Source organism: Puma concolor, chromosome A2 (genome assembly GCF_028749965.1).
Source record: "Puma concolor isolate L17-30 chromosome A2, mPumCon1.1.hap2, whole genome shotgun sequence".
NCBI lineage: Eukaryota > Metazoa > Chordata > Mammalia > Carnivora > Felidae > Puma > Puma concolor.
Window position 1 is genome coordinate 88189600 of NC_141668.1, and position 27175 is coordinate 88216774.

Consider the following 27175-nt stretch of genomic DNA (forward strand, 5'->3'; position numbering starts at 1 on the left):
TTGTACCCATGTTCATCACAGCATTATTCACAAAAGCCAAAAGGTAGAAGAAACCAGGTGTCCATCAAGGGATGAATGTTTAAACAAAATGTGGTATATACCTATAATGGAATATTCGGCCTTAAAAAGGAAATTCTGACACCATGAATGAATCTTGAAGACACTATGTTAAGTGAAATAAACCTGCCACAAATGGACAAATACTTTACGATTCCACTCATACGAGGAAATGCTTAGTCAAATTCAGAGGCAGAAAGTAGAATGGTGGTTGCCAGGGGCTGTTGTGGCTAGTGGGGAGGAGAAAAAGGGTAGTTATTCTTTAATGGGTATGTAGTTTCATTTTGGGAAGATAAAAAAAGTTCTGAAGATGAATGGTGGTGATGGTTGCACAACAATGTGAATGTACTTAATACCACTGAGTTGTACACTTAAAAATGACTAACATGGTACGTTTTAGGTATATTTTACCATAACTTTTTAAGAAGTATTTTTTAAAAGGAGTTAAGCAATATGTATATATATGTATATATTTATATGCGCACATCTACTCCAAAAGGAGATATGCCAAATCATTAATGAGTTTGGGACTACAGCAGATTTTCACTCTTCAAAAGCAGACATATAAGCATTGTTGAAACTTTACAGGCATTATTAGTTCCATAATGCAAAAAAGTTTCTATCCTACTTATTTTGGGGTGAAATGACAGATGCTGGGAATATGCTTTAAAATACCAGTTCAAGGGGCGCCTGGGTGGCGCAGTCGGTTAAGCGTCCGACTTCAGCCAGGTCACGATCTCGCGGTCCGTGAGGTCCGTGAGTTCGAGCCCCGCATCAGGCTCTGGGCTGATGGCTCCGAGCCTGGAGCCTGTTTCCGATTCTGTGTCTCCCTCTCTCTCTGCCCCTCCCCCGTTCATGCTCTGTCTCTCTCTGTCCCAAAAATAAATAAAAAACGTTGAAAAAAAAAATTAAAAAAAAAAAAAATAAAATACCAGTTCAAAAAATAAAAATAAGTGGAGGAAAGGAAACGAAACTTGAAGTGTTAAATGTTAACTGTTAAAGCAGTGTGAAAGGTAGACTCAGAATTCATTATATTGTTATGGTTTCTTTTGTATTAATTAAAAATTTTTCATGAGGAAAAAACTAAATTTTTTGAATCTACAGTTCAAGAGTAAATAATATGTACAACATATTAATGTACCTTGAAAAATAAAAATGTCTGAAGTTATAAAAATATTAGTTTAGTTAAGAATGCACTTTTACCACTGATTCTCCTAATCTCATACACAAAGATTTTATGTAAGCCACAATATTTCAGAATTCTTTTTACTCTAGCACAAAATAAGCATCCTTATTTTTTCAATACTCTATTTTAAGTAGTTTATGTGTAACTTGGAAGTTTAATTCATTTAAGGATGGTGAAAAATACCATTTACCAAAATAACTACACCTCGAAAATAAAAATTTCTTTCAAAAAGTTAGTATAGGCCATACTAAATACCAGAAATTCCCAGAAACCAGGATACCAGTGGAAAAACTATACAGGTTATACCTATCTGTAAGTTCAGTGACATGAAATGTCTCTGTTGTGTTAGATAGGAAAGAAGAGTTAGGAACTAAGATCTGTTATAAATGGGTGCTATGGCTAGATTCATGTAACTCTAACAACCACACCGTGAAAAAGGTATCGCTAGAAAACAGATAAGTTGGGCTCAAAGAGATTAAGTGATTTCATCAATGTCACAAAAATAGGAACACATCAAAATAAGGCTAAAATTTAAGATCTAGTTTTAAAAAACATACCCAAACAATAGAGAGAAACAGAAATTCCATCTTTCATGTAACCAGGAGATACCGTAACTGTAACCTGAAATATAATGTATAAAGGCAGAAAACCGGCTGATGGTAGAATGGTAAACAATTTAGCATAATGGAAGGTTAATGTTAAGTCCTACAGAGAGAATACCAAACAATCCTATTTACTATGCAGTACCCTTAGAAAGGCTTAAAAATTGGAGTTGCTAGGGGTGCCTGGGTGGTTTCAGTCAGTTGAGCATCCAGCTCAGATCATGATCCCAGGGTCATGGGATTGAGCCCTGAGTCAGGATTCTCCCCTGAAGCCTGCCTGGGATTCTTTCTCCCTCTGCCCCTCTCCCCCACTTGCACTCTGTCTCTCTAAAATAATAAGAAAAGAAAGAAAGAAAGAAAATAAGAAAGAAAGAAAGAAAGAAAGAAAGAAAGAAAGAAAGAAAGAAAGAAAAGAAAGAGAAAGAAAGGGAAAGGAAGGAAGAAAGAAAAGAAAGAAAGAAAGATAGGAAGGAAGGAAGGAAGGAAGGAAGGAAGGAAGGAAGGAAGGAAGAAAGAAAGAAAGAAAGAAAGAAAGAAAGAAAGAAAGAAAGAAAGAAAGAAAGAAAGAAAAACTGGAGTTGCTAGAAGCAGGAGAGCAGACTCAACCCCCACCCCTCCCATACACACACTCTCACCCTCCCTCCCTCCCTCTCTGTCTCTCCTAAGGGAATGAGAGGTATGATCTCCAGCAAAACTGAATCAGAATGGCTCCAGGTTCAGGTGCATCCCACACAGAAAAAGGAAGAAGTGACATATTCATATGAAAACAGGGAGACTAAATGAAAATCCAGAAACTGAATGGTGAAACTTACAGTTTTCTTCCTTGATCCAGCATTAGAGTCTTACCATCTAAACTTATTACCTCTGCCAATCCCCTCATCTCCATTATTCCAGTTATACAGATGGACAGAAAAATGAAGGACCTTTATCTGAAGAAATTGAAAACCTTGTCACCTACTACCCAGGGAAAAGAAGATAAAATATGGGAGGGGTGTCCAGCTGGCTCAGTCAGTAGAGCATGTGACTCTTGATCTCAACAAGGTTAAGTTTGAGCGCCACTTTGGGTGTAGAGATTACTTAAAAATAAAATCTTGAAAAACAAGATAAAACATGGGAGTTCATTAGTCACTAAGCCATGCTCATGCATGCCCAGTGAGCTTTCAAATCAGCTTTGAATGTTTCTTGAGTATGAAGGAACGGCTAAGGATCACGGAGAGCTGCAGAAAGCCTCCAACAAAAAGAAAAAGTCCAAAACCAACAAAAAAAAAAGTTTTAGAGGAACCAAAAATAATACAAGAAACAAAGAAATTATAATTAATATTCTTGAAGAGGTAACAGAAGTGCTACACCCATGAAAAAAGAACAAGATGCTACAATACAGGATCAAAGAACAAGAGTTCATAAAACATTGTTTTAAAAGAGAGCTAAAATTTAAAAATTCAATGAAAAGGTTGAAATCTCCCAGATCACAGCAACTTTTTGAGATCAAATTTCTCAACATCAACACTGGAAGCTAGACAATATGGGAACACCTCCAAACTTTTGAGGGAAAATGATTTCCAATATACAAACCTCTCAACAGCCAGTCAACTGTGAGGGTAAAAATAAAATCCCCCCCCCCCGAAAAAATTATTTCCAACATACACTTCCACAGTAATAGTAGAGGAAACCAAAATGAAGGAATAAACCAAAAGGAACACATAGGATCCAGAAAAAAGGGACTCAACAAAAGTGAAAGAAATTCTCAGAATGTCAGCTAAGGGAAGTCCCAAGATGACAGCTTTGCAGCAGGCCTAAAGAGAAAACAATCCAGACTAAAGCAGGAAGAAAGACAGCTACAGAAGAGATGACTACAAGAACAAATAGAACTGGTAAGTTTATCTGACAGATCTGACCATGTGGAAAATTGTACTGAGAAGCATTTTATGGAGCTGCTGGAGGGTATAGAAAGATTTTGCTAGACAAAACTAAACAAATGAAAAAACAAGGCATGAGAAAAGGTTATACAAGAAAATGAAATTACAGTAAACTATGCCATCAGTGACAAATATTTGGCCATAATGATGAAAACTCTAAAACTGAATTTAAAGTAAAATCGTGGAATTAACAATATTAGAAAGATAGGGGAAAGTATAGTTTGAAAAGTCTTCCAACATCTATCACTGACATTTACATACCTTAAATTATTCATTTCTAACAGACTCTTGACTATAAAGAACAAACTGACGGTTATCAAAGGGAGGGGAGAGGGGTTAAAAGCTTAAGGAGGGCACTTGTGATGAACACTGAGTGATGTATGAAATTGTTGAATCACTACATCGTGTACCTTAAATGAATAGAACACTGTATGTTAACTGGAATTAAGATAAAAACAAAAATAACTATTATTCAATTCTTTAAGAATCTCTATTTTCATCAGAGTTAAATTCTGTAACTATACTTTCAAGGCAAACATTCTGTGAAATGCTCTGGTTTTATCTTTAGATACTTCACAGAATCATTCTAAGAAAAAAAAAGTTAATAAATGCAAAGCAAAAACACTAACAAAAATTAGAAGATCTATACAAGTTTTACTGCTTACTTGAATCATTAAAGCACTTTGTTATCTAATAATATGTTTGTTTTGCTCTTTGCTAGAATATAATTCTAAATGTCAGATACTTCCAGCACATGTCCATTTTTTACCTTCCACATTTACCAATTCAAAAATTTTACCATTTCAAAAATTTATTCACTCCTACAGGAAGATGGAATGTGAATTCTTCAGCAGATTACCTCTATAACCGAATCTGGTTATTTTCTAGTTTTAAAAATTTAAAATGTTTTGCACATCTCCTTTTTGTAAGAAATAAATTTAACTTTCACATGATGACTCAGGCTATCATGGAAATCAGCTACCGCACTACGACCAGATGGCCTCACAGGTTTTAGGTGCATAAGGCATCAACCTTTATGCTAAATGGGCTTGAACTGCCACATTTTTGTTATTCTGTTGTTTATCACTCTTAACTTTCAAATCCACTGTCAATGATCCTTACTGTATCTGGACTAATCCACTTTTTAATTTGCTATGGGGTTAAAAAATCATGTTTCTGACTCAAATAACATTGACTAAATGGCCTGCCAAGGCTTTTCATACACAGTTTCATTTAATCCATGTAATTCCTGTTAGAATGGTAGCCAATAAAAAAAATTAGTTCTCACTAAAGACTTAAAAAAAAAAAAACACCCAAAAACCAAACCTACTACATACAGTACAAGAACTTAACTGGTAAATGGGGTAGTGGGCTAGATTTTTTGGATTTTTGTTGTTGTTTGCTTTTGCAGGGAAGATTCATTCTATTTTCTTTGCTTAGATGTCTTTATAGCTCACTTCCTGTTCTGATTCAGATTGTTCAATCATGAAGCTATGGGATAATTGGGGTCACTGAACTATCCTATGTGCTATCCATGAACTATCCAACTTAGAGCAACACTAGAAAGAGATATACACACACACACACACACACACACACACACACACACACACACACACACACACACACAACACAACAGACCTAACCACTCACTAAGATTTTTCTAAAGTAAACTCTAAGCCCAACCTGGGGCTTGAACTCAAGGTCCTGAGATCATGCATCACATGCTCCACCGACTGAGGCAACCAGGCGTCCCCCCCCACCCCCCCCCCCCCACACCATCCACTCACTAAGATTCTTATATAAAGCCCACAGAAATGAGAATTGGATTACAAATTAGGATTTTCATATTTGCAATTATATTTATATTGAATTGATGTATGTAACCTTGCTATTTTAATAACAATTGCTTAAGAGTTTTCTTAATTAAAATAAATTTGATTTAGTTAAATCTGAACTTTAGAAGGATAAGAGTACTTCTTAAATTAAAAGGGAAAGATTTCCACCATTAAATTTATCAAGACACTGAAAAAAATTCTTCTCTTTGATTTTTAGTTTTTTCTCAGTAAAATGGCAGCATTTCTCTCTCAAAAAAAAAATGAAAATCGTACAATAGTGTTTACATCTAGTCATACGTAAAAACCCTACATAAATCATGGAAAAACATGTTCCCCACATTTTAATGTAGCAGCTATCATTCCTCATATTAAAGCATAATATAAGCTGTGACCTTCAAAAGGAGGAGCCTAAACGTAAAAGACTACAGAAATTTCTCTTTAACAGCCATTTCATTTTAAGGGCCATTTTTATGCTCCATTATTTTAAGTTAGACTTGTGAAAGAATGTTTACTTCTTTATTTTCAGCCATGCCAATACACTGACAAATGTTATACCCCACATTCACTTCCTCATTCAAAGAATTCAGAAGAACAAATACACTGTTTACACACCACAAATAAAACTAATACCAAACTGCAAATGCACAGACTTTCAGGCACTTATAACTTTTCAAGGTAACCACTAAAACAAAATAGCTTTAAAATACTAATCATATTAAAATTCCAGAGCTAATAGTATAAATTCCATCCTCAAAACCACTTTCCTAGAAGCAACACAGTCCAAAACTGAGAGAACTTTACTCAGTGCCAGAGTTCCTGATGGCTATGCTTAGATGTCAAAGCTTTGCTATAAGCAAAACAGCAGGGAAGAAGTAACCGTTACTACATACTCCTGTGCAGCATTTTTAAAAACTGTGAAAACTGCCACTCAAACAGCATTATTCATGATTTAAGCTACAATTCGATCAGCAATGCTAACACTGCTTGACATGTCGTTTTTCCTAAGAAACAATGATACTTTCACAGTACATTTTCAATGTATATTTATAATAAACATCATTATATGCTTTAGTCTTTTGATCACATAAAAATCTACTTTTCAACCAGTCTCCATGTTGTGCCACCGTCAGATCACTATATATCAATAACGAAATAAGTAGGACCATCTATTTTAAAATAAACACTTTCGGAAAATTATATGGCTAACCTACATTTTAAAAGAAAACTGCCTAGCCCTGTCTGAAACGGACGCTCGTGAATTTGCCATTTTCTGATGTTAAAACATTTTGCAGTCACTTGATCTGACCAAAAAACGTCAACGCTCCTGATTTTATCATTTGCTGCAGGAAAAAAGAATATGGCTGAAAATTCTCTCCGAAGGGTGGTGGTATTCCAAAGAGGACCCCAGAAAACACTTGAGAATACGGAGCGGTGCGGAAGGTACCTTATGAAACAGCACACTTCGGGCCCTGCACACTACCTCATTTCCCTAATAGGGATGAAAAGCTCGGGCCTCTGGTAGCTTCCAGCTGACGCCAATGCTCTCCACACCCCTTTTTTGACAGGATTTTCTGGCGCTGGAGCCTGTGGTCACAAATACGAATTCCGCGATCACGTCTAAACGGTCTAAATAATCAAGAATCTTTTACAAGACCAAACCCTTCGCGATCCCATCACCTCCCATCTCCCTCCGTAGTCCAGCACACCTAAGCGGGTACTGTAGACCGAATTCTACAAATCTTTCAGCGCATTAACTGGGAGATAGAAACAATATTTAAAAATGAGAGTTTCGGGCATTCCCCTCGCTGCAACTGAAATTACAGGCTCCATTTCCTGTCCCCAAAGGGACTGCAAAATCGTCCGCTGAGAACGGGACGCCTCCCGCCCCCTCCAGGCTGGCGCCCGCGACCGCCACACTCCCCCTGCCCGGGCCCCGCGGGCGCGAGGAGGTGGCGGGGACGCGGGGACCCGGGGCGCCCTCCCCTCCCCCTCCCAGCGCCAGCACCCACCTCGCGGCAGCGGCTTCACCTCCCCGTTCTCCTCCCGGGCGGCCCCGCTGGCCTCGCCTGCCCCGCCGAGGCCGTGCCTCCTCCTTTCCTTCTCTCGCTTCTCCTTGGGTCGGCGCGGCTTGGCGTTGGCCGAGGAGGTGGCGGCCGGGAGCAAGAGATGGTGAGGCTGAGCGTGCAGCAGCGTAGGAGGGACCAGCAGTTTGCGCGGCACCGGCTGAGATGAGGAAGCAGAGGCTGACGAAGGGACCGCGGTGCCAGCGGAAAAAGAGAAACTGCTCCGAGCAGAGGACGGGGAGGAGGCAGCAGACAGACCGGGAAAGCTCCAAGACGCAGGGCTGCCATAGCTCTGAGGCGAAGGTGCCGCCAGCGGCTGCAGCTGCCTGCTGTTCCCGCCGCTGCTCCCTTCTCCGTTCAGTCTCCTCGGCGCCTTCTTCTCCTCAGTCCGGACCTTCTTGGCCGACAGAGGACCTGGTGGGTCCCGGAACGGGGGCTGCAATTTGCCAAACGGTTCTTTCTCCGAGACGGCAGCGGTAGCGCCGTGCACGGGGCTCGGCGGTTCCGCCATTTTGCGCTCCTGTTGTATTTACTCTCCTCGGCTCCCGGGCGCGGGGCAGGGGCGGGCCCTCAGCGAGGGGCGGGCGAGGGGCGGGGGAGGGGCGGAGCGGACGGGCCACCGGCGAAGCCCTCCATTGGACGAACCATGCTGAGGGATCCCTCTGGGAGCCAACCAAAGGCGCGAATCTGGAGCCGAAGAGGCAGGATCGCCAAGCGGACCCGTTTTGGAGGTCACAGCTCCTCTGGGCGCGGCTTAGTGGCGGAGCTTGCCGTGAGGGGAGGGTCTTCCACTTGTCGCCAGCGTGAACTCTGGTGCCCCGTGAGTGTTCGGAATGGACCCCCAAATCTGCCCCCGCCAGGTCGCACTCGACTCTGTTTCGACGACTTTTTTTGTATCACTTTCTCTTCCTTTTTGCCTTGGGGTCCCTTTGGTCCCTCCCTTTCTCTTCGCTCTCAGAAATCCGAGTTTCGCAGATGCTTAGCTCAGAGGAGAAAATTATGTGCGGAATTAAGTCCTTCCTTCTGTTAGGCAGTTGGATGGGAGGGACCAAAAATCACTTGGTGTCCTGACAAGATTTGTTACTGTTGCTAAGATCGTCAGCTCTAATGCTTTGAGGGAGATAACTTCCTGCAAACCTAGAACTTTCGGATTTCTTCCGAACTTGAAGGTAAGACGCCCTGGAGAATTTTTCTTTTAAACTTTTATGGTACACCCGTAAAGATCTTGATTTTATTGCAGTTGTTACAAATGAAACTTGCTAAGAAAAATCCGTTAGCGATATTTATTGATGTTTGAAAGGCAAAAAAATTTTTTTTAACTGTAAAATAGTGGTTAGCATCCTGAGTGTTCGATGTTTTATAAGCGTGTGTTTTGATTTCTAGCTTAGAAGATAAGGAATTGGGGGAGATGAGGTACAGTAGTACAGTTGCAACCGAGGCGAGGAGTAAGATTTTAATTTAACTCTGAGGTCTCACAGGAGATTAACAAGTCAAAGGAACAGACGTAAAAATAAAAGTCAAATCAGGAAATGAGCAGTCGGAGAATATTCTTAAGTCTTAAAAGGAGCCCCAAGTAACCTGTAACTTTATGGAAAACAGTTAAAAGTAACTTTCCAGGATTATCATTTCTTGTGACCGTATGAAATTGGAATTTTTTGTTTTCCCTTTTTTGTTTGTTTAGAATACTTTGGAGTCAAAATTTAATAGTGGTCCTTTTTTTAGGTGCGTCAGATTTTTAAAATAATCAAAGTATTTACTTCCTTTAATACATATCAGTGAAAGAAAGTGAAAACTTAGTGGTTGCAATTGATTGTCAGCATATGTATTCACGAAAAGGAACATTGGTGGGAAAGCAGACTAAGAGGATGGGGCTGAAAATCATCAGCTACTAACTAGCTTTGTGACCTCCGTCACAGTGCTTCATCTGTCAGAGCCTCTGTTTTAGCGGAATAAATTCAATTACATGATCACTAAGGTCTCTTCCATGCTCTAAACTTCTGCCATATGCAAGAAGCTTTACAAAGTCACACTGAAACCATTACAATTAGAGTAGCTTCTTTTTTTTTTATTTAAAAAAAATTTTTTTTTAATATTTACTTATTATTGAGAGACAGAGCATGAGCATGGGAGGGGCAGAGACAGGAGAAGACACAGAATCCGAAGCAGGCTCCAGGCTCTGAGCTGTCAGCACAGAACCTGACGCGGGCTCGAACTCACAAACTGTGAGATCATGACCTGAAGTCAGATGCTTAACTGACTGAGCCACCCAGGCGCCCTAGAGTTAGCTTCTTAATTGTTGACCTTCCAAGCGCATAAATGTTTCTCTTGTGTATGATAATATGGTAATTGGAAACTTGTGCCATTTATTTTCTCATCTCCCACATAGAAGTCTAGGATGTCTAACTTTGTAAGGGCCCAGCTATGATGTACTCTCACCTACGATGTACTCTCACCTTCAGGAATTTTTTTCTGCTTGCACTATATATAGTCTTTTATACTATTATGCACTCTTATCAGTCCTAACCTTAAATTTGCAGAGCCTGGGCAAATGTGGCTCAGAGGCTCACGTACCATGTGTCTAAACATTTAAGTTATAAATCAAGATAACAAACTATTATAAAAAAAATATTCTGGGCCACCTGGCTGACTCAGTCAGTGCAGCATGCAACTCTTGATCTCAGGGTCTTAAGTTCGAGCCCCACATTGGGTGTAGAGATTATCTAAAAAATAAAATCTTAAAAAAAAAATGTATTCTATTCTAATACATGATGTATCTACTGAAATAATGATCTGGAAGGCCAGGTTTAAATTTAGAACTCTCATATTTCTAGCATTCTCAGATGCATCCCATTCTCTTCCCATTCCCAGCTTCTTCACTTACCACACCAGAAGAAACCTTGCATGTGTGCATTCAACATGTCCAAGCTTATGTCCACATCCTTCACTTCCTGCAAATAGTGATGTCTAATCAGCACAGCTCTGTCTGCCCCCTGATCTGGGCACACATGGTCCCCTGATCTCATGGACTCCTTACACTTTGCAATTGGAGGAAGATCCTTCCAGGTAATTCAGTTTGCACTATTATTGTTATCAGCGTTCAATTAACTGTTTTCTTTCCTGTGTAATCAACCATTCTCTTTCAACTAGATCATTCCTTATAATATTAGGAGAGAATTCCCATCACTGTCACCAATTCCTGTTGGCTTAATCTCTGCTGCCTTACTGAAACCATGCACTTTTCTCCATGCCCATTGTTGGTACCCTATTCAAAGTACTGCCCCCTCGCACCAGGATAACTACACTGACCTTTGTTGTGATTTCCCTATATTCTTGTTGTCTCAAATCTGTTCTCCATTCTACCCAGAATGCTCTTTTCAAAACCTAAATTTGGTAATGTCTCTTTCCTTGCTTCACACCTGCCAGTGGCTTCCATTGCTTTTAGGATAAAGAGCAAATCCTTAATGTGACCTACAAGACACATCATGATCTAGTACTTTCTTCTGTATCAAGGTAAAAGCTCTTTAGTTTCTAGAATGCACCATGCTATCTTTCAACCTAAGAATATCACATATGTTTCCACTGTGTGGAAAGCTTCTCTCCTTACCTGATGCTTCTGTGATGGTTTGGTTAATGAGCATAATGGAGGCAGAGATCATGAATACCTCCATTATTTCTAACCTGCATGACTTGATGGACAGTGGTACCATTCACTGAGCTAGGAAACATTGGAAAAGGGACAAGTTTGGACTACTTCCTGACCTTGGACCTGATGAACATGAGATGCTGGTGAGAAATCACTTCCTTTGGATCTCAACTTAAGCCAATTCTCACTTGTTTAGAAAGCCTACCTTTTCTTCCCCATCAAGACTAGATTCCTTGTTTGTTCCTGTTCTTTTTAGCCCCATTTCTTCTGCTTTTCGTTGTTGTTATCAACTCACTGATAATCTTTCCCACACCTTTTCATTCTCTCCTCTATAACAAGCTCTGTTGAAAACATACCCCATATACCCTGCTTCTCCATCTTGTTTGAAACCTTGAGGACACAGCCTGTACATTTGAAAGTTGTTTCTTCTCAGGGCGCCTGAGTGGCTCAGTCAGTTAAGTGTCTGACTCTTAATTTCAACTCAGGTCATGATCTCGCATCAAGACTCCACACTGGTCTTGAGCCTGCTTAAGATTCTCTCTGTCCCTCTCACAGAATTTCAGGTTGTTAGTAGTCTTTCAAAGTCATGTCAAAATCCCTCCCTCCTATCAGATTTTTGTGGTATGGCTGTATCATCCTTCACTGACTTCCTGGTCATTTTGCCACACTTAATGAAGATTTTGATATTTTGCTTATGTTCATGCCCTGTACCCTTCAGCCAACATTTTAACTGACCTCAGTGTCCACACTAATGAGCCATCCAATATTCTTGCCTCAGTGTTTCTTCTAGGACTTGCATTTCCATTCTGTTTCAGTCACAAAATAGCCCTTTCCTGATCCTTTTCATCACTCTTCCATCTCTGAAATCCTAAACTACAGTGTCTTAATATTCAGGTTCCTCATTCCTCTATACCATACCCTTCCCTTTGACCTCAGGAGTACTCCCAGACTCTAGATCTTTCTTTTTTACCTAATTATGATTGCCAAATAAAATATAGGACACCCAGTTAAATTTGGATTTCAGGTAAACAATGAATAAATTTTTAATGTAAGTATCCCCCTACAGAATTTGGAATGTATTTATACTAAAAAGATAATCTTTTTTTAATTAAAAAAAAATTTTTTTAATGTTTATTTATTTTTGAGAGAGTGCAAGGGGAGGGGCAGAGAGAGAGGGAGACACAGAATCTGAAGCAAGCTCCAGGCCCTGAGCTTTCCACACAGAGCCCAACACAGGGCTTAAGCTCATGAACCATGAGATCATGACCTGAGCTGAAGTCAGATATTTAACCCACTGAGCCATCCTGGTGCCCCTAATTTTTTTTCTTAATGTTTATTTATTTTTGAGAGAGAGAGATACAGAGTACGAGCAGGGGAGGGTCGAAGAGAGAGGGAGACACAAAATCTGAAGCAGGCTCCAGGCTCCAGGCTGTCAGCACAGAGCCCAACACAGGACTCAAACCCACGAACTGTGTGATCATGAAATGAGCTGAAGTCAGCTGTTTAACCGACTGAGCCACCCAGGCACCCCAAAAATATTCTTTATTTATCTGAAATTCAAGCTTAACTAGATGCCCCTTTTTAATTTTCTCAGTAAATCTGGAAGCCCTATAGTAATCCATCCTTTCTATACTTTCTTCACTCTCCAGCCTAGAGTCTATAGTATGTAATTGGTAGCAAACATTTACTAACACCTCAGTTCCTCACACTCTAATTCTCTTCCTCTCCATGCTGCTGGCAACGTCTATATCTGCTCTTCTGTAGCCGGCCTGAGCATTGTTCCCTCTTTTCCATTTAAATGTTTGGCATATGTCCCTGCTCTCGATCTCACTTTGCACACTTCTTTGTGATAGTATGCATCACAGTGTCTTCTGATCGCTCACAAATGCTGACAGTTCCCAACTTCCCACCTGCCTTAACCTTGTATCTGATTACTGACTCTTACCCAGATGCCAAGCGGACATAGCCACCAGTGTGGCCACAAATACCTCTGAGTTCATACCACCCATTCCCATCCTCCCCTGTGTCATCTCCTACATTCCTTACCATTCAAGCTACAAACTTGGGAATCTTTGACTTCTTTTTTCCCTCCTCCTCCACATTCAGTGGGTCACTGTCTCTAGCCAGTTCCTCTTCATTCTTGCTGCTGCTTCTTGCCTTCGGGCCTCAAGCCATCTTGGGTTTTGTCAATGATTTCCTTACGAACTGGTCTGTCTGCGTTCAGTCTTGCATCTTCTAAACTATGCTCCATGTTGCTACCAAATTGTATTTCTAAAATGTAAATCTGGAGGTGCCTGAGTGGCTCAGTTAATTAAATGTCCGACTCTTGATTTTGCCCCAGGTCATGATCTCATGGTTTGTGAGTTGGAACCCTGTGTTGGGCTCCATGCTGACAGTGCAGAGCCTGCTTGGGATTCTCTCCCTCCGTCTCTCTCTCTGCCCCTCCCCTGCTCGCGCTCGCTCTCTCGCGCGCGCTCTCTCTCTCTCAAGAATAAGTAAATTAAAAAAAAAAAACCCTTTAAAATGTAAACTCAATTATCCTTCAGTCTCTTCAGGAATTCTCTTTTGCATATGAAATAAAAGTCACTTTTTAGTGTAGATATGAGCCATTCTTGATATATAACCCCACCACTATCTTTCTAACTCTCTTACAGCTTCCCTCTCTTTCATCTATTCTGAATTATGTGTAATTGCTAAAAGAGTTGCACTCCCTGTCGCCATGTGCATTCTGTTTCCTCTGCCTGGAATACAGTAATAAAGCTCTGCTTGCCCTTTCAGATTTAGTTTAAATATCTCCCTTGGCGGTGCTTCCTGACTGGTCAGTGAGAATTGAGCATTCCTTTGTGCCATCATCATTCTACATAGGATCATTGGTCTCTGCTTTTAGCCTGTGAGCTCCTCTATGACAGAGATAATGCAGTATTTATATTTGTGTGCATAGTATCTGGGATGATCAGTGCTCAATAAATGTATATTGAAAAGACCTGTGTAAAGTGCAGGTTTGTGATCTTTATGGTAAGATGGGAACCTGGGGCTACAAACTTGAATGCCACATGGTCTTGGTACATTCAAAAATAATAAAAATAAGGCAAGCTGAATGTTATCTAGTAAGAAGTGGTGAGGACTGTGGAAAACTAAGAATACTTGCCTTATCTACAAGGTACATTTGCTTCTCAGCTCTAACTGATATTTCCATATGGAAATGCAGTGGGCCTACTTGCTAGATATCTAGATTTTTTTAATGTGAAGTTTCCTAAGAAGCTGTGTGAGCCAAACAAAACTTACCAGGTGTGTAACCCAGTGTGACTTCTGATCTAGAAAAGAACAGCTTAGTTTGGGTAAGGTAGGTTTTGAGAGTTTCGTTTGTTAATGCACAACCCTACCTTTGTCAATTGCTGAAATAGATGCTAAGTAAATGCATTTGGCCCTTGAATGACATAAATGTCAACTACATGGGTCCACTTATACGTGGATTTTTTTCAATAACCATAGTACAGTGCTACAAATATTTTCCTTATTAGTAACATTTTTTCTAGCTTACTTTATTATAAGATTACGGTATATAATATAAACAACATACCAAATATATATTAGTTTACTGGTATTGTTAAGGTTTCTAGTCAATAGTAGGCTGCTAGTAGTTAAGTTTTTGGGGAGTCAAGGTTGTATGTGGATTTTTGACTGCACAGGTAACAGTTAGGACCTCTAGTCCCCATATTGTTCAGGAGTCAACTTATACTCAGGTTTCCAGCCATAATGTTTGTTAGCAGAGCTTAGAGCTGCCTGCTGCACCTCTTAGAATCTGGTTTCTGTATACATGATGCCCTCCAGTATTCCTGAGCTGAACTATATTTTCACTGTGCCAGTACACTATCCTCTGGCCTTGTCCAGGTTCCTGACACCCTTGGCTGAAGGTCTTTGTGCTTTATAAAACCCCATATTAACCTTAAAGACATCTCTTCTACCAATCTGGCTTGGACATCTCAAAGCCCTGCTTCTACCACATTGACCTGCTCATCTTTATGTGTCTTTCTGACTTGAGTTATTGCTTGTAAAGAGTGGTTCTGTGCTTTAAGAAAGCCTGACCTTTTCAGCTACCATGTTGTCAGTTCTAATTTAGTCTACGTCTAGTACAGGGGCCAGCAAATTTGTTTTTAAAGAGTCCAGTAATAAATATTTTAGGCTTTGCAGACCACATGGTCTTTGTAGCAAATATTGTTTGTTGCACAAAAACAGCCATAGATAGCATGTAAATGAATGGGTGTGATTATGTTTCAGTAAAACTATATAAAATTAGGAAGCAGGCTAGATTTGACTGCAAGAGATAGTTTGCTGACTGTTGTTTTAGGATTTTGATTTCTACCTTTATACCATGTGAAAAGATGGTTGAAGATCGCATGCCACTCTCCACTCATGCTGCATTAGCCACACTAGCTTTCTCTCTTTTCCTTAATCATGCCCATTCCTATCTGAGACCCTTTGCCCAGGCTGTTTCCCCTGCCTGGAATGCTTCCTCCCTCCCACCCCCAACTCTCTATTCTTGCAGGTGTCCTAAAGGCTATCTTTGACCATTCAATTGAAGGTGGCTCTCTTTTCATTATTCTCTATCACAGTATTCTCTCTGTTTCAGAGCACCTGTCACAGTTTATAATTACTTTACAATTATTTCTTTACTTTTTATCATCTCCCTCGGTAAACAGTAAGCTCCATAGGACACAGATCATATCTTTTTTTTATTCACTCTGATTCACCTATGTATCTGTAGAATCTAACAAAATGCCTTGTATACATTAACCATTCAACAAATGTTTATTGGATATATCAGTATAGATAAATCAGTCAGTGAGTCAGTCTGAATTATGATTTGCCAATATAATTGTTTTCACCAGAAAATGATAGAATAGTTCTATAGTAGTCTAAAGGTAAAACCACCAAAAAAAGTCAAAATTTTAGCTTTCTGATGAATCCAGTTATGTCCACATATGGGTTTCAGTCATAGTAATTGTTTCCTAATATATTTGTACATTCATGCACTGAAAATTCATACAACTAAAATGCCATTCTATATAACTTTTTTCCCCAAAGGTACAGAACGGCTCCAGCTGAATAAGTAAAACAACACCAAGTGATAGCATGAGATTTTATGTGGCATTATATCTCCTACAGGGATGTTCAAGGCTATAAGAAAAACACTGATTATAATTCTCTCCTTTAGGAAGAAAGGTATGTTTAGATAATAGATGAAGTAGTGACAGGAGTAAGAGGGTCAATTTTGATTCTTTGGTAGCTGTCTTCAGAATTATAGAGTTAAGCAACTCTAAATAAATTTCAGAAAGAACTCTATTAAATTAGAACACAACATAGTATCTAAGGCTACTTAGTCTCTTTGTATGTATCTGAAAACCTTTTGTTGTACTAGTGGAGTAAAAAACCTTTAGATCAACATTGCATCTATCCACACCTAACCTGTTAAAAGAACTATTGGACTTACCTTCAGAAAAGGAAACTTATGAAGCTGCATATATTACATTATTGCCCTTTCTACTGGCAAATAAGATTTCTATCAAGTTTGAAGTCCATGTATACATATATGGCAAGAACCCACTGAACCATAGATACATCATCAATTTCTTTGGTATACCGACACTGGGCTCTGTAATGATTATGTAAATCCTTTCCCTCACCCTAATTGTAATCACTGAACTTACGAAGTAGAAAAGAAGCTATTTGAGATCCCAGGGTTGAAGCATACTATATGTTGTAAATAGAAGTGTTTCATACAGAAATAAATAAGAGGCATTCAATTATTATGAGATACGAGAAAGAATTAAAGTACCCAAATAGCATTTATTAACCAAATAGTATCCAACATAAAATGTTTTTTAAAAAATAAAGGATCTAGGTGGGTGCCTGGGTGGCTCAGTTGGTTAAGTGTCTGACTTTGGATCAAGTCATGATCTCACGGTTCTTGGGTTCAAGCCCCATGTTGGGCTCTGTGCTGACGGCTGGAGCCTGCTTTGGATTCTTTGTCTCCCTATCTCGCTGCCCCACTTGTGCACGCGCGCTCTCTTTCTCTCTCAGAAATAAACATTAATTTTTTTTTTTTTTTATAAAAAATTAAAAGAAAGGATCTGGGGCACCTGGGTGGCTCAGTCAGTTAAGCATCCAACTTCGGCTCAGGTCATGATCTCACAGTTTGTGGGTTCAAGCCCTGCATCGGGCTCTGAGCTGACAGCTCAGGGCCTGGAGCCTGCTTTGGATTCTGTGTCTCCCTCTCTATCTGCCCCTCTTCTGCTTGCACGCTCTGTCTCTCTCTCTCAAAAAACAAACAAAATAACTAAATAAAAGATGGGGGCGCCTGGCTGGCTCAGTCAGTGGAACATGTGACTCTTGATCTTAGAGTTGTAAGTTCAAGCCCCACTTTGGGTATAGAGATTGCTTAAAAAACAAATAAATAATTTAAAAAATAAAAGATGAATTTGGGACACTGGAAGAGGATTATCTGTTAAATTCAGCAGCCACTTTGAGTTCAGTTGGATATCTCCAAAACTTTTCGGATTTATCATGCAGCTCCTTCTCACAATATTTTACAGGTTCCTCTTCTTCTCAAGCATTAAATAGTAGAGGCGCTGAAATTTCAAGGCAAGGACACTTTTTTCCCTCTCACATTATTTTTCCTGGCCAATCTCAAACATGCCATAACTTTAATAAATTAGTTTTATAGTTATAGCTCCCCAATGGACATCTCTAGACCTGACTGTTCCTGTGTGTTTATGACCTATCTAATCAGCATCTTCCATGGATATGTCAAAAACACCTCAAACTCAACATTTCTGTGGCAGAGATGGCTAGTATTTGTTTGCCCCCTTCTTCCTTACTACCGGAACCTTTATTTCATTTAGTTTGCAGTGTGCCTAGGTTAACAAGAAAAAATAGCCTTCCCAACCTCCCTTCCTCTTGGAGATGGCAATAATATGGTGGATGTCTTTGGGTGAGGTTTTCAGGAAGGCCTTTTAAGGGTGGGAAGAGACACTTAGCCTATTTTCTCTTTCCCCTTTCTCTCCTGCCTGGAACTTGGATAAAGGAAAAAAAAAAAAAGGGCAGTAAATGGTCAAGATTGAAAGCTTCCAATCCATATATTTTTTTATTCAACATTTTAGATGAGTTAAATTCTCACCTCTTAACCAGTAATATCATTTTCCAACAAATATAAGCCAACCACTTGCTCAACCACAATCTTCTTTCCAGTTTGAGTATGCACTCAAGTTCAGCAGAAAGAGAGCAAAGTAGAGGAAAGTGAAGTTGAAAAGTGTAAGTGAGGGAGTAGCCCACTGTTTAAAGGCTTCATTGAAGAGCCAGAAGGAACCACAAAGCAGAAAGAAGGTATAAAGAGTAAAAGGGGCCAATAAAGTAAATAGAAACCATCTATAAATATGTCTCTTCTGGAGTTAATTTTGCTGCCAGAATTTTTATATGGGAGGACATCAGATCATTTTAGAAAAGGATACGAAGCCTATAAAATGTATGACGGAAACCTTATTCAATGTTGTAAAGCTCTTAAAAGCATGTTTTGTCGTTCCACTCAATTCTCTGGGAAGAAGGAACTATTTTAGTTGATGACTGGTGGGTAGAGGGTAAAATATAACCATGAAACCTAGGTATGGCAAAGAGGTGTAAAGAAAAATGATAAACTCATAGAATATCTGGATTGAAAAACCAATCCTATACCCAGTTTGTGAATTTTCTTTACTACATACCCTTTCCTTTCTTTTCGAACAGGAAAACTTCACCTCCAGAATAATTGTTCTCTGCTTTGTAGCTTTAGCCACACTATCTGACCATTACTATGGGTAGAAGGATAATATTTACTGAGTGCCTCATATAAGCCTCATATTTGTGGACATTTCACTTTATCCCGTGTTTTCAAAAAAGTTTTCCAAGGCAATTTTCAAAACTGAGCTCGAATGGCACATTCATTCTGACTCTAAAGCAGTTTTCTTTCTAATGTGTCCTGTCTTGCAGGGGAGAGCAGAACTTTAAAGCATCAGAAAAAAAAAATTGTTTTTAATTTTATTTATTTTGAGGGGCAGGGGGTGGGGAAAGAGGATCCAAAGCAGCCTCTGTCCTGACAGCAAAGAGCCCCATGAATTCAGGAACTGTGAGATAATGACCTGACCGAAGTCGGCTACCTAACTGACTGAGCCACCTACGTGCCCCTAAAGCATCAGATTTTAAATTCAAACATTTACCAGACCTTTTTAGAAGTTTCAGTTAATTAAATTGCTATATTCTGAAAATGGGCATTCAAAAAAGGTACCATGTTTCTTAGGGTACTGGTGCTTTTTTATCTCCCAGAAAAGAATAGGCCAGCATTACTACTAGGGGAAGGAGTGAGAGTGGGAGAGAGTAGGAAAGACCAACAGACCTATAGAAACAGTGGCCTCAGCTTTTATTTTATTTTATTTATTTATTTATTTATTTATTTATTTATTTATTTATTTTCTAATGTTTATTTTTGAGAGAGAGAGAGAGACACACACACACACACACACACACACACACACACCCCGAGCATGAGCAGGGGATGAGTCAGAGAGAGAAGGAGACACAGAATCTGAAGCAGTCTCCAGGCTCCGAACTGTCAGCACAGAGCCTGACATGGGTCTCGAACTCACAAACAATGAGCTCATGACCTGATCTGAAGTCAGATGCTTAACTGACTGAGCTACCCAGGCGCCCCTGGCTCCAGCTTTTAGAGAAAATTTATAATTCAGTTGCCGAGAGAAAGTCTGGGTAACCTGAACATCGTGAAGCAAGTCTAACAGATTCCAAGGGGCAAGGGGGATGACCCACAGTTAGATGACAACAGTTTTGTGCAAACACTGCTCCTAGAACCAGGGAATTATGAAGCTATGACTGTCACAAAGTTATCATTTCATTATTTCAGTTTTACAGATTTTACTTTGAAAAGCTTTTTTGTATAATTTGTACAGAGCCATGAAGTAACATGTATCTTGCCTTAGATTCAAGTGCTGGCTCTTTATTCTCATCAGATGAGTAACTATTTCTATACCATTTGATTCAAAAATAGATGTATAATTAAACAGCTATACTAAAGAACCATCAAATAAATAACCACTTTTTAAGTTAACTTTTAAATCTAACTCAAGCTGTATTGTAATTCCTATTCTTTTTTTTTTTTTTTAAGAACTTATTTTTAAGTAATCTCCGCACCCAACATTGGACTCAAACTCATAACACTTACATCAAGTCTCCCACTCCACTGACTGAACCGATCAGACACCCCTGTAATTCCTATTCTTAGGATTTTATTGTTGGTCTTTTCTCTATATTCGATTTTAATGCCTAAAAAATACTAAGTTCTACACTATTGTCACTGGGAGTTTTAACATCTATTAGTGAAGAGGATGGGGAAAAAAGGTACAAATCTGGTACCTGGAAACCTTGAATACCAAGGCACAAAGCCTCGGGTCAAAGTTTGCCATATCCATCCTTGCCAACAGAGATTGACAAGTCCAATGGCCAAAGTGGATGAACTTTATTTTTGTAAAGTTATTGTAACTTGGGTGGAATTTGTCTTGAAGTCTTAATCTTGCCATTTGAGTTCACAAATACTAGCAGTGTGCCTGGCTCATCACCTTGATACAGGTCACAAGTGTGGGGAGTATAGATGTTGAGTCTCTTCTTCTTCACCGTGAACTGTCAGCACATAGGCATAGCTATTAGAGGCACAAAAGGTCTAAATACCAATGGAAGTGCTTCAATGATTATCATAGGAAAATAAGCCTAAAGTAATGCAGCATCAATATAACTACAGGTATACAGTCATAATGTGTAGTGCTTATAAATCAATAAATAACTTAGTTTGGGGATTAAATACTATTTCTGATACTCCAGGTAGAGGCATTAAACAGAAAAATATAAATACATTAGTGGCAAATGATACAGATTTTTTAAAGATGCGGAGGACATCATTATTTTTATTTCTATTGGGATACTAATAATGCCAATTACCGCTGTATAGATAATTGAAAATACAAATCATATTTATCTCAACTCACATTAACTCTTCTGCTTCCCAGGATAATCTCTCATGTTTATGATGAGAGATTTTAGTAATTAAAAATTTTTTTTTCTAAGTTTTTTAACATTTATTTTTGAGAGACAGAGATAGAGCACAAGCAGGGGAGGAGCAGAGAGAGAGAGGGAGACACAGAATCCAAAGCAGGCTCCAGCCACCAAGCTGTCAGCACAGAGCCTGATGCAGGGCTCGAACTCATGGACCCCAAGATCATGACCTGAGCTGCAGTTGGCCGTTTAACCAACTGAGCCACCCAAGCACCCCCAAAATTTTTTTGCTATTCAGTGATGTTATTACTTTCTACAGTTTCTTTATTCCTTGATATACTACGACTTACGCTAGAGGTGCTTGCTTTTCTTACTACCTATTATGAATTCCCCTTTTCAGTTTATTTTCAACTAATTATTAGATAGCCTGCTTTTTATTGTCCATATGCATTAAGTAGTTAGCAGGTACTTATTTTTTTCTGTTTTTGTTTAAGTAATCTCTATACCCAACATGAGGCTCAAACTCACAACCCCAAGATCAAGAGTCACCAGGTGCCCCAAGTTAGCAAATACTTACTAAACATCCACTTGGTACCCAACAGTAGGCTAAGTTCTGAGAATATAGCAGTAGACAAGGCAGACATGGTCCTTGTCCTCATGGAGCAAACCTTACTATCTAGTCACAAGATCTGTTTCCAATAAGCCTTTCGTTGATGCTTCATTATTCAAGACTCTTCTCTCATTTCTTACTCATTTATTCATACAACAAATAGTAGTGAGTATCTGTATGGACCCAGGACACCATGACGATATAATTGAGAAAACAGACATAACCTACGTTATAGCACTGTCGTTAAAGTAATGCAGTGGTAGCATGAAATATATACATTGAAAATAGAAAAGGCAGATCAACAGCTCTGGATGGAAAAGAGAATATTCAAGCAGAATTAAAGATTAGTAAGCAAAGAAGACGGAGAAGGACTCTTGAGGCTGAGGAACTAGCATTTGGAAAAAGATAAGGAATGACATGTTCAATATGCTATTCTCTGTAAGAACTTCATTGTAGTTAAGTATAAAGGACACAAAGTGCCATAAAAGGAGAGGAGTCTCTCAAATGGGCTAGAGCCAGATTGTGAAAGGTTTTGCTCACAACTGCCTTGGCATGTTGGAGTCATTGAACACATCTTATTAACTTAAGGGCTTAAATGAGGAAGGGTGAAAAATGTTCATGTAACTGTGTTTCACTTCCTTCTAATTGCTCATGGGGTTCACCAGGTGCTTCTTCCTGACTTTAACTGAATAGTTCTTGCCATACAAGACTCGTTTGCATTTTAACTCTCATGTAATACTTAAACACTATTGCAGTTATCACAGCTTTCTCACAAACCGAGTAATAATAGGCACAATTTGAAATTTGAAATTAGATTTACTTTTGTTCTTACTAATAAATTGTTTGAATTTAAAATGATATATTCATTTCACACAACTAATCTCTTCATTTAGCATACAAATACTTTGAAAGTAAAATCATTAAATACTTTGATGTTGGTTATAAAACAATACTCAGGTAGCTTCTTCCTGCTATTTCTCTATTTTTTTTTTAAGTTAAAAGTCTATTTTGAAGAGATTTTTGCCACACATATAAATGCCAAAGCAGGGAAAAATGGTTTAAAATACCGTTAAACTAGGGGCGCCTGGGTGGCTCCGTCGTTTAAGCAACTGACTTCTCCTCAGGTCATGATCTTGCAGTTCATGGGTTCGTGCCCCGTGTCAGGCTCTATGCTGACAGCTCAGAGCCTGGACCCTGCTTCGGATTTTGTGTCTCCCTCTCTCTCTGCCCCTCCCCCTCCTCATGCTCTGTCTCTCTTGTCTCTCAAAAATAAATACACGTTTAAAAGAAATTTTTTTTTAAAAATAAAATACTGTTAAACTAAATAAAGGCAATGAAGCTTAAACCAATCATTATTCTTATGGGAGGCACCAAGTCAATACTTATCCCATTCTTGAGAAGAAATATCTGAATGCAGGATGTTTGTGGTTTTAAAGTAAGTCTTTCCTTAAGTTCAGGAAACATATATTAAGTACTTACTCTATGCCAAACTTCATTTTAGTCACTAAAAATATAAAAATGAGTAAAACATGCTTCCTGCTCTCAATGGACTTGTCATCTACTGAAATGTTAAGTTGAACCATATGAAATTGCTTTTTTTAGGTCAAAAATGGTCAAATACCAGTTCAGCCTAACATGTATATGTAAACAGATTTTCCATGATAGAGATAGGAACGAGGTACTACACACACTGAGAAAGTGCTTCATGCTGCCTAGAGCATTCAGTGAAAGCTTCCCAAAGGAGATGACATTTGAGCTGAATTTTAGAAAATGATTGGGAGTTCACTGTGTGTTTACAGGAAGCGAAGAGAATGAGGGCATTCCAGAAATAGGAAACAGCATGTGCAGAGTTGTTGAAGCGAGAATGAGCCTAGTGCATGTGGGAAATTGCACATAGTTCAGACTGGTTGCAATGCCAGATATGTTGGGGGTGACAGGAGACGAGGCAGGTGAAGTAAGCAGAGGGCAGATGGTGGAAGGTTGGATGTTTTAAGCCAAAGAGCTTGACTTTATCCTTGAAATTGGTGAGATGTCTGTAATCTAGGGAGTGTGCAAGGCAATCTGTCAGGAGTCAGAAAGAAAATATTACTAGTTATATGTATATATTTTTAAGTTTACTTATTTATTTTGAGAGAAACAGAAACAGCACAAGCAGGGGAGGGCAGAGAGAGGGAGAGAGAGAGAAGCCCAAGCAGGCTCCATCATGCCAGCACAGAGCCCAACATGGGGTGTGAACTCCTGAAACCGTGAGATTGTGACCTGAACCAAAACCAAGAGTCAGACACGCAACCAGCTGAGCCACCCAGGTGCCTCTACTTCATGTATATTTACCTTTGCCTTATCTTTTTCAAATTTCCAATTAAATAGGGGGTATAGGGGGCGCCTGGGTGACTCAGTTGATTAGGCATCTGACTCTCCGTTTCAGCTCAAGTCATGATCTCAGTTCATGAGTTTAAGGCCCACATCAGGCTCTGTGCTGACAGCATGGAGCCTTTTTGTGATTTTCTCTCTCTCTCCCTCTCTCTCTGCCCCTCCACTGCTCTCTCTCTCAAAATAGTAAATAAATAAACTTAAAAAATAGGGGTTATAATGTATATAATTCTTAATGCATTACTGGATGTGAATACTGTATAAATAAATGTACATGTATTATGGTGTGTTACAGATTGAATTGTGTTCCCCAAAATTCATGTTGAAGTTCTAACCCCTAGTATCTCAGAATATGACTTTGTTTGGAAATAGGGTACTTGCAGATGTAATTAGTTAAGATCACACCAGAGTAGTGTGGGCCTCTAATCCAGTATAACTGGTGTCCTTATAAAATAGATCACGCCACATGAAGATGGAGGCAGATGTTGGACTGATGCTTCTACAAGCCAGAGAACTCCAAGGTGGCCAGCATATCATCAGAAGCTATGGGAGAGGCATGAAACAGATCTTTCCCTCACTGCCCTCAGAAGGAACAGGTGGTGCTGACACCTTGATCTCGGATTCTAGCCTCCAAAACTGTGAGACAATTTTCTCTTGTTTAAGCCATCTAGTTTATGGTACTTTGTTATGGTGGCCTTTGAAACTAATACATGGTGCATGGTCGAAAAGTTTGGAGACCCCAGTTAGAGAATGAGAGCCATGGAAGAATTGGTATATGTTTAAGAGTCCAAACTATATATGTCCTGTCTTTATTCATTTTCTATATTTAATAACTTATTTTAGGGCACCTAGGTGGCTCAGTTGGTTAAGCATCTGACTTCATTCATGTCATCATCTCACAGCTCATGAGTTTGAGCCCTGCATTAGACTCTGTGCTGACAGCTCAAAGCCTGGAGCCTGCTTCTGATTCTGTATCTCCGTCTCTCTCTGCCCCTTTCCCCACTCAAGTTGTGTGTCTCTCTCTCAAAAATAAATAAACATTAAAAAAAAAAAACTCTAAAAAGTAAATAACTAAATTGAACAGATTTCTTAGCTTATCAGTACTTCTATTAAAGGCACTATAGTAGAAAACAATGTGTTCATCTTTGTGTTTGGTGTGGTTTATGTTAAAGGAAGGAGGAATTAGGAAATACTTGACTTAGTATACTTTAGTTCAAAACAGGGCCAGTTTTAGGGAAAAAATTTATATTTAAGAACCCCATTAGGCAGAAGTGGAGCCAAAATCAGAAATAGGGTCCTACCAACAGAGGTCATACCTGTGAACAGTCTGAGAGTTTATCATCAATGCTGAGAGGACTGTAGGCAAAGCATATATTATTCTAGCTGTGTAATTTTCAAGTGCTAAAGACAACCTGTCCTTTTTATACAAGTTATACATTAGTCATGTGTGTGAGATTCCAAAATAGTATGATTGAGACAGTTTTCAAGGACAGGGGTAACACCTTAAACTCAGATGTATCTCTTTAGAACCTGTGTGTGGGTCAGCAAAATCTGGAAGTCAGCAGTACATTAATTAAATAGCTTATTATTTAATAGTAACTAATCTATTAATATAAAACCCAGGTTAGTAGATATTAATTAATATATTAGCTAATTATTATGTTTCTATAGTAATACCAAATGTATTTACACATTAATGAATTTAACATATATATAAATATTTTGTTATTTTAGGTCTTTGTTAGCCATGGAATATTTGATCATTTTTGGCCTTATTTATGCAAGTCAGTGAAAACATTTTGAAGTCCTACTTTTTAAAAAATTCAAATGTATTTATAATAGCTGTGCCATCCTTTAGACTTTTTAAAGTAATAGAATCATTTCTTCAAATAAACTCTTGTGTGGAAGCCCAGTATGCTCGTAACTGCATTAGCAGTGTACCCATTATAGAGGACTGGCCATTTATTTTTCAACGTTTATTTATTTTTGGGACAGAGAGAGACAGAGCATGAACGGGGGAGGGGCAGAGAGAGAGGGAGACACAGAATCGGAAACAGGCTCCAGGCTCTGAGCCATCAGCCCAGAGCCTGACGCGGGGCTCGAACTCACGGACCGCGAGATCGTGACCTGGCTGAAGTCGGACGCTTAACCGACTGCGCCACCCAGGCGCCCCGAGGACTGGCCATTTATAGAAATATATCCTCATGTTTTAAATCTTGTTTCTTATATCTAGTCTGGAAATTCTGTACTTTGTGGATATATTTTCTATATTCACTATAATTTGTTAACAGAATGAAAAAGAAATTATATAGAAGAGGATAATAAATATGCTACTGACCTATGATCATAGAACCTGTGCTTGGAGTTGCTATCCAGTAGTGGAACTAGATTTGTAAGAATACATCCATCATCTCTAGTTTGGACCCCTTTGTAACCAGCACTGCAGTCTGTGACCTATAGCTACTTGGTCCAGAATATAATGTCTACTATCCCTAGAAACACATTTCTCATTAAGGAACTTCCTTTTTGTGCTTCCACTACTGTTCTTTTAACAGTTTCTGTTTTTGCTCTATTCAGCTACACCTTTGCCACCTTTGGACTCAAAAACCTGTTTTGCCAGTTCAATAAATGTTTTTTTTTTTTTTTTCTCTCTCTCTCTCATTCATGACTTATATTGTAAGCTCATAAATATTTGGAACTGTATATACTTTTTGTATGTTTAGATTGTTATAAAAACTGGCACCATATGGAGAAGTTGGGCATTAGCAGTGGAGTCTTTCAGAATTAAGAGTTTTTGCCTT

The 27175-nt window shown here is 39.1% G+C and overlaps 1 protein-coding gene and 1 long non-coding RNA gene across 2 annotated transcripts in view; one reads left to right on the top strand and one right to left on the bottom strand.

Annotated features, from left to right (window-relative positions):
* Positions 1–8214, bottom strand: part of RSBN1L (round spermatid basic protein 1 like) — a 68071-nt gene extending 59857 nt beyond the window's left edge. The window contains exon 1 of the mRNA XM_025929749.2: positions 7609–8214. Coding sequence (XP_025785534.1) covers positions 7609–8173 — 565 coding nt within the window. The 5' untranslated portion in view covers positions 8174–8214. The remainder of the gene's footprint in view (positions 1–7608) is intronic.
* Positions 8215–8277: 63 nt separating this feature from the next.
* LOC147583294 (uncharacterized) lies at positions 8278–25435 on the top strand. The gene is made up of 3 exons (XR_003224126.2): positions 8278–8831; positions 10531–10725; positions 24831–25435. It is a non-coding gene; the product is annotated as an uncharacterized LOC147583294 (long non-coding RNA).
* The last annotated feature ends 1740 nt before the right edge of the window (positions 25436–27175 follow it).